This window comes from Salvia splendens, chromosome 3, assembly GCF_004379255.2.
Source record: "Salvia splendens isolate huo1 chromosome 3, SspV2, whole genome shotgun sequence".
Taxonomy (NCBI): domain Eukaryota; kingdom Viridiplantae; phylum Streptophyta; class Magnoliopsida; order Lamiales; family Lamiaceae; genus Salvia; species Salvia splendens.
Window position 1 is genome coordinate 4,861,623 of NC_056034.1, and position 15,823 is coordinate 4,877,445.

General features: G+C 33.8%; 2 protein-coding genes across 2 annotated transcripts; both read right to left on the minus strand.

The window, feature by feature from the left end:
- Nucleotides 1–4,958: 4,958 nt before the first annotated feature.
- On the minus strand, nucleotides 4,959–7,011 carry LOC121793468 (plant intracellular Ras-group-related LRR protein 3-like). Its single transcript, XM_042191480.1, has 3 exons — nucleotides 6,702–7,011; nucleotides 5,819–5,985; nucleotides 4,959–5,733 (listed from the first exon to the last, which is right to left on the minus strand). The coding sequence occupies exons 1-3, from the start codon at nucleotides 6,936–6,938 to the stop codon at nucleotides 5,118–5,120; spliced, it is 1,020 nt and encodes a 339-aa protein (XP_042047414.1). The 5' UTR covers nucleotides 6,939–7,011; the 3' UTR covers nucleotides 4,959–5,117.
- A 5,881-nt stretch (nucleotides 7,012–12,892) lies between these two features.
- Nucleotides 12,893–15,440, minus strand: LOC121794497 (BAG family molecular chaperone regulator 7-like). Its single transcript, XM_042192678.1, has 3 exons — nucleotides 14,766–15,440; nucleotides 13,621–13,902; nucleotides 12,893–13,318 (listed from the first exon to the last, which is right to left on the minus strand). Exons 1-3 carry the CDS (start codon nucleotides 15,378–15,380, stop codon nucleotides 13,109–13,111), a joined length of 1,107 nt encoding a protein of 368 aa, XP_042048612.1. The 5' UTR covers nucleotides 15,381–15,440; the 3' UTR covers nucleotides 12,893–13,108.
- Nucleotides 15,441–15,823: the final 383 nt, after the last annotated feature.

Genomic DNA, 15,823 nt, shown 5'->3' on the forward strand with positions numbered 1-15,823 from the left:
CCTTTATCCAGAATGCCGAAGTGACTCGCTTCGCCGAAGTGATTCACTTCGTCTTTCGGGGGGGGGGTAGTGATGGGGTACGAACTAAACAAGCCCAACAGCAGTGACGGCCCATCAGCCCAAAGCCCAAGGAAGAGTATGAGTTCGGCATTACCAAAGAGTTCGGAGGAGTTCGGCATTACCAAAGAGTTCGGCCTCAGCCTACAGCTCGGTAAAAGCCAACCAATCAAGCTCTGCTCTCAGGTCGGCATCAAGCTCTACTCTCAGATCGGCAACCAAAGCAGTTCGGTCTCAGTATTCGACCGAACAAGGAGTTAGTGGACCCATGCAGGATTTCCACAACTTCCAACACACCCACTACCACGTGGCGTCAACTCAGGCCACGATCTTAGGCCATGACCTACACGACCTCCACGACCTAGAGTGATGATGTAAGCCACGATCTTAGTTCAATGTATAAATAGAACTTAGATCTGATAGAAAAGAGTTAGAATCTCTCTAGAGAAATAATCATATAGCAAGTCTGTGTTGTAAGCTGTAATTCGCAGATCAAGCAATACAAACCTGCCCCCATTTCTCCCCGTGGACGTAGATTTACCTCAGTAAATCGAACCACGTAAAATTCTCTGTGTCGTAATTTATTTTTACGAGCATTTATCATCATCAAAAATTCGCGGAATCATCATACTACGTACATGGGTAAGATAAGTTCTACTTAAAAAGATAGTAATAAATTAAGTAAAATAAATAAATAGTTAAAAAAAAGAATAAAAGAAGATAAAATAGATTAAATGCATTACATTGTGGTGAAACAGAAATACTAGTAGTATAATTTTGCATTTGTAACAACCTTAATAACTAGATCATCCTCCTATTCGATTTGATTTTTGAAAATTCCCAATATTTTAGGCCGGTTCGTTCCTTATCTAAAAGTGCAATATCAAATTTGAGGAAATTTCAGTTTTGTTCGTCTTTCTACTCTACTCTCCTATTTTGGTAGGTTGATAACTACTTTTGCTAGTTTAGAGAAAAAGGGCATAGCAATTTTCCCAAATTGATTTCTATTGTGTATGTATGATACTGGAAACTTTATTGAGGCAATTATTGAGAAAATGGCAATGTTTCAAAAAGTAACTGCAACTGGAAATGATTGAATTTCCTCGGTAATTGAGCATTTAAATAATCTATATTTGTTTTTATATTAAAGATTACCAAAATAAAGAAAATACTGGAGTACTACTACTAGTGAATATATTCTCTAAATTAGGTTGTGGGTGGTGATGGGCGATATGTGCATGTACTATTTCAATGCATTGGAGAAGCAACTTAGGTGATATGTAGCTATCACACGTCCCTTTTTCAGGAATCCATTACCTCTTTCTCAAACATTGCCGCCTAATTTTATAATGACAAATAAAATAAAATAAAATAAAATAAAATTAAATAAAATAAAATTATAATGCATTGTTTATTTATTTTCTTTGGCCGGCTTAGAGTGTCCATTATAGACGGACATAGCCCCAGTTTATTTCTCCGCGCCTATAAAAAAAATTGTTCGCAGCTATAAGGTGGACACTTCCAATAACTCCAAAATTTTTAGTCACTTATCATTTTTTTCGTCTATATTAAATCAATTAAAATTATCGGAATGTAAATAATTAGAAAACGATGTAATTGAGACTGAATATTCGTTGTATTAGAAACGGTAAAATTATACAACGAACATTTAAAAACAATACAAATAAAAAAACCGTCACCGTCTACTCGGTGGCAAAATCGGATTCCTCCTCCTCTTCTCCGCCGCCTCCCCCGCTGCCGCCGGCCGCCCCAGTACAATCCTCATTAGATAAGTCTAGCCGGCGCTGGATCTCCCCTATGAGTTTGTTTGAAAATGATGTAAAATGGGTGGTGGTGGTGTGATATTTATAGTAGAATTTTGGGGGAAAAATTTATGAGGCCGGTCGGCGCCCCTGTAGTGGACAACCTTAGGCACCGGCTGAAACATTGAATAATTCACAATCTTTGTTTTTGTCTGCAGGGGGACAATCTTGTCTATCGTTTTGACTTTATACAAAATTTGCAAGTAGAGAGTATGAGGTAGGCTATTAGATGGCCGGTCAATTCATCTACTATATTTTTTAGGTATATGTAGAATGACTTGGAAAGCATATACTGCTAAAAATAAATTACACGTGAATTGTTCAAATAGCAAGTTTATATCTCATGATTAAATATTATTATATTTTAGGTTTTATTTTTAATTTTTTTTGTTCTTGTCTTTTTTTAATATTTGTGTTATGTTGATATTTTCCCACTAGGATATTAGGTGGAATATATTTAAATAATTAATATATGATGTGTTATTTTATAACGGAAAAGTTAACTGTTCCGTTAAATAAGAATTGTAATATATCGAATAATTGTACAATGATCTATTTGAATAAACAATCAAAGTATAAGGACTTAAAGATCTGTTTTGCCCTTAAATGGATAATCATATGATAATTAGTCATGCAATCGAACGACGCCTAAGGCCATCCGCAATAGGGCGGACGATGGCACGCCCGATGGCGCGCATTGTCCGCGCCAGCCATCGTCCGCCCCATTGCGGGTGCGTGACATAGGCCGCGGACGATCGTCGCGTCCTATACTAAGGGCGCGGAGTATAGCGCGGACAATGTCCATCGTCCGCGCCATCGTCCGCCCCATTGCGGCCTACGCGGACGATGGCCGCGGACGATAGGCCATCGGCCGCCCCACTGTGGGCTACGCGGACGATGGTCGCGGACGATGGCACGCGTTTTTTATTTTCTATTTAAATCTCGTTTCTCATTCATTTGTACGTACGAACATATCGACTATCTCTTTACATATTCTCTCTCAACATCCAACCAAAATGAATCTCGGCGACAACACCAATAGTTCTAGTTCGTCTGAGTCCGGTAGTTCGACGTCAGAAGCATTAGATGCAGCCGTTAAAGAGGCCATGGCGGCATGCTATGCGGCAATGCAGCGCGAGGAGGAGGCGGCGGCAGCGGCGGCAGCGGCGGCAGCGGTGGCTGAGCAAGTCCATAGGCCTATTCGACATAGGACGTATGTCCGACGCGACCACCCGGAAGCTCACAAACGTCTGGTTGAAGACTATTTTGCCAATCAACCACGATGGGGCCGACTGTTTTCCACCGCCGGTTTAGAATGTCGCGGTACTTTTTTCTCAGCATTGTTCGGACATTGTCTTCACGTGATGAATACTTCACGTTTCGGGAGGACGGCATCGGCAAACCCGGCCTTACACCATTGCAAAAGTGCACGACTGCTATTCGTCAGTTGGCATACGGCACCACGGCGGACCTTTTTGACGAATACCTCCACTGCGGGGATTCTACAGGCCGCGAGTGTCTGAAGCGCTTTTGTCGGGGGATAGTAGAGACCTATGGCGACACATATTTGCGCAAGCCGACTGCCACTGATTGCCAGGGTCTGATGCAGATGCACGAGACGGCGCACGAATTTCCTGGGATGTTCGGGAGCATCGACTGTATGCACTGGCAGTGGAAGAATTGTCCGACGGCGTGGAGAGGCCAATTCACAAGTGAATAAAAGGGCAGCCACCCGACGATGATCCTCGAAGCCGTCGCTGACCATCGACTCTGGATCTGGCATGCTTACTTCGGCGTAGCCGGGTCGAACAACGACATTAACGTCCTCAACTCGTCCACCCTCTTCACCGAGCAATGTAACGGCAACGGCCCGACCATCGAGTTCACTGCCAACATGCGCCAATACCATATAGGGTACTACTTGGCCGATGGCATCTACCCACGGTGGCCAGTTTTCCTAAAGACGATCAGTTGCCCTATTGGTGAGAAGAGGGTTTTATTTGCGCAAAAGCAGAAGTCGGCGCGGAAGGATGTCGAGCGGGCATTTGGTGTGCTCCAATCACGGTGGGCAATTGTGAAAGGGCCGGCTCGTTCCTGGTACAAGGAAGTCATCGCCGATGTCATATATGCGTGCATAATCATGCACAACATGATAGTCGAGAATGAAGGCGGAAGCATCACCGATTGGAATGAAGATGACCGTGCATCTAGCTCGTCCGGCACGTCGACCGAGACACCCGATAGAGGGTTACCGTTAGGCTTCAATGAGGTTCTATCTAGACAGACCTCAATGCGCAACCAACAGGATCATGCGCAGCTCATGAGCGACATGATTGAAGAAGTGTGGGCTCGTAACCGCCGTCGCTGAGTTTGCATTTTTTTTAATTCGCATTGTAATGTATTAATTTTTATTAAATGAAATGAAGTTTTTGAAATTCGTATTTTAATTTATTAGTTTTTTTAAATTCGTATGAATTTTGTAAATATTAAAAAAATTATGATGTGGCGCGCCTTAGGGCGCCCCACTGCAGGTGGGGAGGTAGGAGGATAAAACTGATGACGTGGCGCGCCCTGCAGTGGGGAGGTAGGAGGATAAAACTGATGACATGGCGCGCCATAGGACGCCCCACTGCTGATGCCTTAAATATATTCTTAACAAGATAAGTAGAGTATAATTTCTGTTTGAAAAGTAATTCTAGTACTGTAGATGAGTTTTCTCTTCCTGTCTATTGACAACTCAATCTAGAATGACAAATACAATATGTCAAGAAACAATATTCTAGCTAGTTATTACAAATTCATAATGTCTGTTAAGAAGGTTTTGAAACCCAAATACAAGCTATCAAAAAAGAATCTTCTGTTTAATACAACTTCATAAAGTCTGTTAAGAAGGTTTCAAAACTCAAATACTACAAGCTATCAAAAGACGGTATTCGGTTTATTACAAATTCATAAATTCTGTTAAAGACTTAATAAAGTTTAGAAACTGAATACAAGCTATCAAAAAACAATATTTTGGTTAATACAAATTCATAGATGCTGTTACAAATTCATAATCTGAATGGTAAGACTCATATATCAGCTCAACACCACAAATTTAACAAGAGTTACATACAATAGGTTACTTATTCAGCATTATTTATCCAACAACTGAGAGAATATACTCATAGTCAATACAAACTTTAACTTCGTATAACCACAAAAAAGAACCATACATGTATGAAATAATGATACCACTTACAACTGCTGATCCAAAAATGGATCGGTTCGAGTATTTCCTCCGGAATAAACGTTTTGGAGCATGGATGAGCCCCATTCCATCCATCCCATCTCAGAAGACGCCTCATTTTTTGCAGACAAACTTTGTTCTTTCTCAGCTTCCAAAATATCAAGCCGTCTCTTCACCATGTATTCCTTGATAGCTTGAAGTCCTTTGTTCACTACATCTATTGGAGGAATTACAAGTGGATTTTGATCTAGGTTAAGCTTAGTTAGATGTTCAAGCTGATAAATAGTGTCGGGAATGACACGAATTTGGTTGTTGCTAACATCAAGTTCTCTAAGATTTAATAGATCACCAATTGAATCTGGTACCTCAACTAAATCAGTAAAATTGCTGCTCACATTCAAGACCTCAAGTTCTGTCAGTTTACCAATTGCATGAGGTAGACTATGAAGGGAATTGAAATGAGCATCTAAACTTTTCAATGATTTCATTTCACAGATAGAACTTGGAAAAGCTTTTAGCTTGTTCAAATGGACAGAGAGTTTTTCAAGATTCACCAATCCATAACCAATGTTTTTTGGCAAAAACATCAAGTCATTAAGGCCTGCATCCAGCTCAATCAAAGACCTGTTAATTAAGAAGAAAAAATATTCTAAGATACAATGATGCATTTGAGTGGTATGTCTATAATTCACCAGCATTAAATGGTTACCTGCAACCAGCGAGGCTTTCAGGGAGTTTCTTTAATTTATTGCTAGAAACATTCAAAACCTTTAGATTCACCAAGAGTCCAATGGCATCCGGCAAGGTTTCCAAAATATTTGATGACACATTGAGCTCTTCCAATTTTTGTAGTCCTGAAATTGAGTCGGGAATCATCTGAAACAAAGTCATGCATCAGAACTTGAAACACATCAAATTCTATCCAGTAAGCTTGTAACCTGAGTATGTTTACATTAGGTTATGTAAGTAAAGGACCTTGAAACCGTTTACAAAACCAATATGCACGAGCTTCATCCACATCAATGACTAATCACTATTTATTTCAAAAATATCAAGGAAAAAGCATCTCCAAGTGCAATACAAAGAAGCATATTTGTAGACAAATAATACACCATACCATTACCACTCCTCGAGGTTTAAATCATAGAATAAAAAAGAGCGTTTGATAGCTAATTTTATACTTAGTAGTTTCTTAAAGTGGAGACAGTAACAGAGGACAAGAGTGCTCATAAGAATGATGTCAAAAAGTAAAGCAGAGTCGCAATTGATTAATTCATCAATGAAGAATCCTGCAGGTGAGCTTGTTCTTACGAGCTACAGACTGTAGGAAGGAAACAATACAACTCATGACCGTAAAACAAGAGAAGATGATTTCAAACATAGCACCGATAGTATTTTTTTAGATTGAAATAAACGTTAATCATAGAAAATCATCAGAATTAGTGATTCACAGTCAGTAACAAGTTCAGCAGTAGAAATAAAATGGTTGGTTGAAACTTGAAGGTGAGTTCCAATCAATGTGATCAGAAGTGGAATTCCATGACTTATTGAATAAAGCAATCCGATTGAGATCCGAAGAAAAGGAAATAAACCTGGAGTTGATTGTGGGAGAGATCGAGAAGGAGGAGGGCATGAATCTTGCCAAAGAGCTCAGGGAGAAATTTGAGGTGGCGACCGGAGAGGTCAACTCTTTCGACCACCTTACCAACGTGGAGGGCTTCTCGTAAAACCCTAATAACCTCATCATCCACACTTTCTCCTGCTTCATCTTCACCTTCCACCTGCCCCTTTTCTCCCTCATCAATCAACTCTATATCCACAAAATCCATCTCAAATCTCGATCAACTCTACTTCTGATTACATTTTTCTTCAAAATGGGGATTTTAGGTAATTATGACTTTAATCGGGAGTATAAGAATAATTGTTATTTAAATGATTACATTTTGATTACTTTAAAATTAAAATATAAATTACACTCCCCCTCTCCGGGAGTCCAATTTTTTTGGCACAAGTTTTAAGAAATATTAAGAAAAGTAAATAGAAAAAAGTTAGTGGTATATGAGCCTCACTTGTATTTATTAGTTTTAAATTGAGATTCCTATTTGCGGACGGACTAAAATGGAAAATCGGGACTTCTATTCGCGTACAGAGGGAGTACCTACTAATATTTAGTTTTTCATAATTATTTATACCTTAGTCAAAATCAAAATTAATAAAAAAAATCAAATATGATATAATGAAATAGTAGTACTCCTTCCATATTTTAGAAATAAAAATTCTTCTTTTTTAAGTTCGTTTCTTAAAAATAAAAACTTTCTATTCTAGAAAACTTCTTTTTCTCTGATTAGGTGAGACCTATTTTCCATTAACATAGTATATCTTAATTTATCAATTTTGCATTAAAATCTGTGTCTTAAAAAATTTATATTTTTAAGAAATAGATGGAGTATTATTTTGAAAAAAACTATTTCATTCAATTTTGAGTTTCTTATAAATAAGAGTGAACTATAAAAACAGTCTTTGGACTATGCGTTTATCTCGCCCTTAGTCCATGTACTTTCAAAATATCCTCAGACAACCATGGACTAAGCGTTTATCTCAAAAATGGTCATTTTTCACTGTTTTCGATCGAAAATACCCTTTTGGGGGGTTTGGGGGGTTTGGGCAGTTTGGTCTTTTTACACTTTTAACATTTTAAATCTGATAGTATTTCAGTGATGTACTAAATCTGATATTATTTCAAAATTATCATTCTTCTTCCCTTTTATCATCCTTCACTTTGTTTCTTTATTTCAATATTAGATTTAATTTTATAAATTTAAATTTTAAATTTTGATTTTTAAATATCAATAAATTTTTTTAATTAAAACTATTAATTCATGGACACTATAAATATTGATTAAAACTATTAATTTTGGTTATTTAATATTCAGATGAATTAAAGAAGTACAGATTAAATTGAAAAATATGAGCTATTCTATTTAGCCTTTGTTCGGTTATTATAATTGCTTGTGATTAAATATTATGAAGTTGACTAAAAATTTGATACTACTAAAAATTTGAAATAGGAGAATTTTTGTTGAAATTTTCTAGTTAATTTTGATTGCTTTCAAATTAATAAACGAAAATTATATTAGTCTTACATTAGATGCATATTTATTTCAGAATAAATCGTGTTATATGATCTATGTATGATTAAAACTATTAAATATTGATTAAAACTAAGGCGGCGTCGTACCTTATTGATTAAATATTAGACACTATCAAATATTGATTAAAACTATTAATTTGTTATTTAATAGTAATTTTAATAATTAATAAAAATTTATTGATATTTAAAAATCAAAATTTAAAATTTAATTTTATAAAATTAAATCTAATATTGAAATAAATAAACAAAGTGAATGATAATTTGGAAATAATATCAGATTTAATACATCACTGAAATAATATCAGGTTTAAAATGTTAAAAGTGTAAAAAAGGCCAACCCCAAAAGGGTATTTTCGACCGAAAAAAGTGAAAAAAGACCATTTTCAAGATAAACGTTTGGTCCAGGGTTGTCTGGGGATATTTTGAAAGTACAAGGACTAAGGGCGAGATAAACGCATAGTCCAGAGACTATTTTTGTAGTTCACTCTATAAATAGTGTCAATTTACTAAATTTAATGTGATATTGTTGTGACATGAGTTTCGTTTTTGACCATTGTGGCATAATTGCAAAAACTTAAAAAATTGTTTCAATATTTTAATTTTTGAAAAGAGTAGTGATAAACGTACATAAATTCTACGTACATAATTGTATATTTTAGGAATTTCCGTTTCAAAACCGGTTCATAATTTTTTATTATTTTTAAATTAATTAATATATTAATAAATATACTTAGAAAACGTTTTTTCTATAATCTCTCCCCTCTTTCTTCCTATTTTTGCTAAAATTCTGGAGCAATTCTCCCTCCTATTTCTCTCTCCTCTATCTTCCAAAATGTTGCTATGATTGAATGCAGTTCTTTCGTCTCTCCCTCTTCTCTCTCTTCCACATTTTTAGAGTTACCATTATAATATTATTTAACAATTTCTTTTTCATACCCAACTAATCTTCCATGTGTGCAGATTTATGTTATTAATAATTAATAATATTATAAAATATATTTAAATTTTAGTTTCAAATACTTATAAATAATAATTGTGATATTGTATAATTAGTATGTTTTGTTCTTTTACACACACTATAGAAATTAAATTAAATTTATAAATTGAAATATAATATAATACAATTTATAAATTTAATTTAATTTAACTTATAAATTAAAAATATTAACAAATTTTAAATTCTTACTATGTTATAGATATTGTTTGTATATTTTCTTAACTTATAAAGTTTAATTGAGATATTCAATTTTTTTATTAATTAAATTTTATAATGTTATAGTAATATAATAAAAAAATATATATAAAATAATTGCATCCAATTTTATGTTTCATTAACTGTTATAATGCAGTACAAAATAAAAGTTCTGATTAAATTCAGTGATTTAGTGGACATTAATTTTAATATAGTTTATTTTGAAACATTTTATTATCTTGATGATGAATATATGCATAATTTATTGAATAAATATTTGTGGACTTTAATACAGTTAAATGTGTTAAAAAAAGTAATATGGAGTAGCATATAATTAAATTTAATTTTAAAAATATACTCTTTCTTTTTTGAAATGATTGTTTTGCGAATATGAGTCTCGTTTTTTCACTTTAGTCCATCCACGAATAGGAGTCTCGGTTAATTTATAGTACTATAAATGGTAATAGACTTCATATTCCACTAACTCACTCCACACACATTTCATTTAAAACTAATAAATACATGAATTAAGAACGCAATTCAATAAGCATTTATATATCATACGAAGTATAAGTACGATAAGATTTTTAATTTGTTGCATGGTATAGTGAATGAACCAAGAACTGTAACGGAATGTTTTTAAAGAAAGAGAAAATATTAACTATATATTTTTAGAATATTAAATATATGAATTAAGAACATGTGATTATTTTATCAAGGTTCAATGTAATGTTCCAACCAAGCTGCTCTAGTGGCTTGGGAGTTGATATCAGGGAGCTTTCACTTCCTAGGAGGTCGCAGGTTCGAATCCTAGGAAGTGCAGATTTGGGGATTAATTTCTGCTTGGGCCTGTGGGCCCAGAATGACAACGAAGCGCACCTACGGGGTAAGACGCTTCACCTCCAACTGTTAGGTCGGGGGTCCGAGTCACATCGGAGGGTAGATGGGGAACCATCGTCGATCCTCCTAATTTTAAAGAAAAAAAAAAAAAAAAAAAAGTTAATGAGTACTATTTCATATATCATATATTCAATTTTAATTGTTGCATGTTACAATTATTTGAGATAAGAACACTAATATTCTATATAAAAAAAGAGAAAATATTACTTACATATCTTTAAAATATTAAATAGATTAGTTATGAACATGCGATTAATTATTTTTTCGGGGTTCACCATAATCTTCCAAAAATTATATATTAAAAAAAGAGAAAATATTAACTATATATTTATAGAATATTAATATGAATTAAGAACATGTGATTATTTTATCGAGGTTCAATGTAATGTTCCAAAAATAAAGACTTAAAATAAACTAAAATTTTAGAAAGTAAAAAATTAAAATTGAAATTATGAAATTATTAAAATCAATATACGTAAACTTAATGTGTACTATTTCATATATCATATATTAAAATTTAATTGTTGCATGTTACAATTATTTAAGCTAAGAACTCTAATATTATGTAACGAAAAAGAGAAAATACTAGTCACATATCTTTAAAATATTAAATAGATAAGGTATAAACATGGGATTAATTTTTTTCGGGTTCAACATAATCTTCCAAAAATTAAAAATTAAAGAAATTATAATTTTGAAAATTTAAGAGTTAAAATTATAAAATAATTAAGATCAAAACTGTAAATACTAAACTCAGTTAGTATTATTACACCATATATCAAATTTTAACTTATTACTCCATGTTTATTGGGACGAACGAAAAAGAAAATTCGGCCTATTTCTATATGACAAAGAGAGTCTTATATAAAGTAAAAAGAGAAATTATTATTTGAAAATATTAGAAATATGAAATAGATAAGATGATAATATGATATTTTTTATCGAGGTTCGATTAAAGAAATCAAAATTTTAGAAAATTAAAAAAAATATAAAATTCTTAAAATCAAAACCATATACTACTTGATTAGTTACTAGGAGTATATAATATAGTATCAAATTTTAATTTGATAGGTGTTATAGTGAATTGAGCTAAAACTCTACTATTTTATAAACATTCTTGTGACTAAAAAGTTACTAAAAGAATAAGTTTATTAATATTCAAATTTACAATTTAATTAAAAGTAATTATTTTTGTTATACGTTATAGATCTGATTATTTGCAGTTCCATAATTATTAGTAATTAACAAGTTTTTAATATTTCATAGCGCTAATTATTTGTTATTAAATTATTTGAATTAAAATTTATAAAGACCAATTTGATAAGAGATCCGATATTATTTATTTACTAATAATACATATTTATTTAATATTTTAAATTTTGAAGATATATTTTTAAATAAATGCAATAAAAGAAGAAGAAATTTAAAAATATATTATCCAATCATATTTTAAAAGTTGTTTGCCACACACAAGTCATTAAATACATAAACAATATATGCATAATCTACATCTATATCCTTAATACGTGTATTTAATAAACAAATCAATTTAATGGTAATAAAGTATATACACAAAATACAAATTTAATTAAAAACAAAATATAATATACAAATTAATGTTTCTTTTAGGACTAGATATGGATATTTATTATTTAAACGATGAACTATGAATAGGAGATTTAGAATTGCGGTTCATTTAATTTGATGGAGTAGGAATGGAGATTTAGTTAGCAATATAATGAATAATTCACCTAGGAAATATCAAGATAGAATAATGAATAAACAAACAACTAAAGTGATAATGTTTATAGTAGTAATTGTTTTGTAGATACTAATAAATATTTGAAGGAGAAAAAAGGTGATTAATCGATGGGTAAATATTTGAAGGAGCAAAAAAGGTGGAATTTTAAAAGATTAATCGATGGAGTAGGAGTATATAGATATGGAGATCTTAATTTGGAGATTTATATCAAAATTAATTTTAGTTTTGAGAATTTAAAATATAATAAGGGTAATTCAGTAAGTAAATAATATAATTTATGATAAAACCGGTTAATATAAAACCGGTTCGATCCAATTAAAATATTAAGGGCATTATGTACGTAGATTCTATGTACGATTATCTTTTCCCGAAAGGAATAATTAGATTAACGAGAAAACAACTAAAAATTATGATATAATCATATAAATGTCAAATATCCCTTTTTATATTGATACCTTCAATGTTCAAAGGTTAAAAATCATAGGAACCATATTCTGAAGTAACAATACTATTTTCATTTATACCAAAAATCTACCAATAAAAAATCATTATAAAAATTACTTAAAAACTGAAACAATTCGATTTTGTAATAACCTCATTTTGTAGCACTAAAAAAGATACTTTTCAATTTGAAGGAATAGATAACATAAGCTGGAGGAGTGTCGTGAAATGCAAAAGCTTGTAATTGTAATTGCCCAAAACAAAGAAAATTTTTTTCATTTGGTAAACAAACCAAAATGAAAAAAATAAGACAGCATGCATGTGAAAGTATAGGCGATGAACATAAACAGACTCAGTTTGATTCTTTCAATAGAAGAAGAAATTAATGAAGAATCTCTGATGTTCGAAACACGAAAATAAGTGCTGAAGAACAGGGAAACTGCCTATAGCTGAAAGAGCTAGGTGAGTGATAGTAGAATTACAGATACAAAGTTACAACATCCGGTCAAAGCTGAACACCAAATTATTAGATATTTGGAACTGATGCATGATTTCACGAAGCAGCGGACTCCTCCTCATCAAGCATTTCAACCACCTTTGCAACCCCTGCAGCAAGTTCCTTGTTGATCACACCGTCAGGCATATCAAAAGTTCTCCTCACCAACGACGATTTTCCTCCAGGTTGAGGGTCCACAACATCCAGCATTGCTTCCAGCTCGTCCACCATTGATTTTTTTGCACTTCGAACCATCAAATCTGCACCCTGCAACGAGGATAGAAAACAAACATGCAGCATAAAAGATTGCTCCAACAATGAGCTGGATAGAAAACAGTGTCACTTCCGACGATAAATCACACATTTGAATCCTCAAACAACAGAAATTCAACCAGGTTTGTATTTCATGTGTTGTTATTTCTTACGACTCTCATTGGTTGGCAAAACTATAAGCACATGAGTGTATATTTTTTTCTATTGAGACAACAGGTAACAATCCATGATTATAAAAGAAAGATAAACTCTGAATTTGACAAGGAAGAATAACAAATATGGCAATCTTTTGCTACCTCAATGGCATCGACAGTGAGAAGCAGGACAATGATCTTCTCAGAAAACCTTTGACACTCTTCTGGAGCACAGGAAAGAAGGCGACGATATGAGAAATTGTTGAACAGAACCCTGAGCTCCTTCAACTTGTTCTTAGCAATTGCCAGCTCCCGAAGTGCACGCAGAGCCTGAGACCTACGGATAAGATAAGCTCGGAAACTCATCTGAATTAATGCAGCTGCGTCTAGTGGAGACAACTCTTTAGTCTTTCCCTTTTTCTTCTGTGGCCTCTTAGTGAAAGCCTATTACCATAAGTCAAGAAAACATCAAGACAAATATAAGCTGATCGTCAAATACTAGAAAGATAGCTCAAAAGGAATTCACCAAATGCAATACAAATATCCAATATCACAAGTACTTCATACTATCAGAACAACCTCCCATAAACACTAGCATCTCAAGTTAAAATAAACCGACACAATGTGTGAAAATTACAAGCATAGCTCAAGTGCACTAACAAACACATTTCCCTCTGAACCACATTTACATTCTCCTTCTTGGGATGTCTATTATCTTAAAGCACCAATGGGAGACCACTAACTCCTAACCGGCATTTCCTAGAGAGTAACACAGTCACCCTTTCGATGAATCTCTTCAAACCTAACTTGTCAAATCACATCTACAATATTAGGACAGGGTTACACAAACCCACATTGTATCCCCTTTTCCCTCAAAATCACAACTAGAGCTAAATGCTCACATATGCAATATCCAGGCAAGAGCAGTTTCACTCAGCATGAAGAACTCTAATGGTGAATTGATTATCTAATAGTAACATCTAAGGGTATAATCTTAGATTCACATTTTCTTCAAACCACATCAGTAATTATTCATAAGATTATAGCAGTCCCAAGCTTCAGTTCAAAATGCTTCAAGATCGTTTTCATATCATTAATCACATTGAATCCAATGCTTTAGATAACTGTTAGTAATGAACCAAAATCAAACAAAAGTGATTGGTATCCACCCTAATGATAATCTCTAAATGCAAAAACCTAAAATTATAACAAAGATATTCTATAAACTTGTGTACTGTCATACAAAGCCAAAACATAATTTTTGAAATTGATTTAAAAATAAAAAGAAGCTCAAAACAAAACAGGACCTGTCTCAAGACAATGGCGCCATGATCAGAGGGCTCTTCAATCTGAATAGTACGAGGATCTGATTTAGCATTCTCCTTCTTCACTTTGTTTTTCTTCGGCTTGCCACTGGAGACCTCAACAGTGTAAGTCCGCTCGACAGGGCAGCCATCTCCTTTAATCTGAGCCGTCCATTTGTAGGTTTTCTTCTCATCTTCCCCGCCCTTGATCTCGGTACTCCATTTGTACTTCCTGTGCTTCTCCGCAGTCCCTATCTCAGCCGTCCAGGAGTACTTCTTCTCCTCGAACTTCTTCTTCTTTTCCCTCTGTAGCCGCTCGAATCCCAACTCCAAATCGGAGACGCGGTCGCATAGCGCCTGCAGCTGCAGCTCACCGAGTCCGACTCGGCGGAAGAGAGCCGTTTCGATCTGGATCAATTCGGTGACGGCGTCGAATTCATCGAAGAAAAAAGGGGGAGAAGTGTGAAATTGAAGCACGTCTTCGGGAATGGGAAATGCAGGGAAGCAAGGAGAAGGAGTGTCGAGGAAGAGAGTTTTTGGAGGGGAAAAGATGGTTTGTTCGATGAAGTAGGAAGGTCTGCGGCGGTCCACGATCTCGAATCGCCGGAATCTGCTCATTTTTCGAGATGGCTAAACACAGCTAGTAAAAAATTCGTACGTCAGAGATGAGCATCAATCATCCTATACTCTATAAATAGATAGAAACGGTAAGCCGAGTAAAAATAGTTACTATGCTATAGAGCTGTAATTTTTCTTTAACAGCTGCAGAATTGTTATATTTCGGTGCAATGTATGCATAAATTGGGTAAATTAGTTGCAAAAATGAAATTCCCAATCTATAATGGCTTCACTAATTTTAGTACAGACGTCCCAATTACGCACGCCGTTAATCAAATTTAAATATATTTATTTATGCCTGGAAACAGAAGTTGGGACTAATATAAGAAATTAAAAATAATTTTTATTTTAGTCAATCTTTCAAAATTATGCATTTTTTTATTTTAGAAAACTTGTTTAAATGCAACTCATTCTCTACTAACAATATTTCAATTATTTTTTCT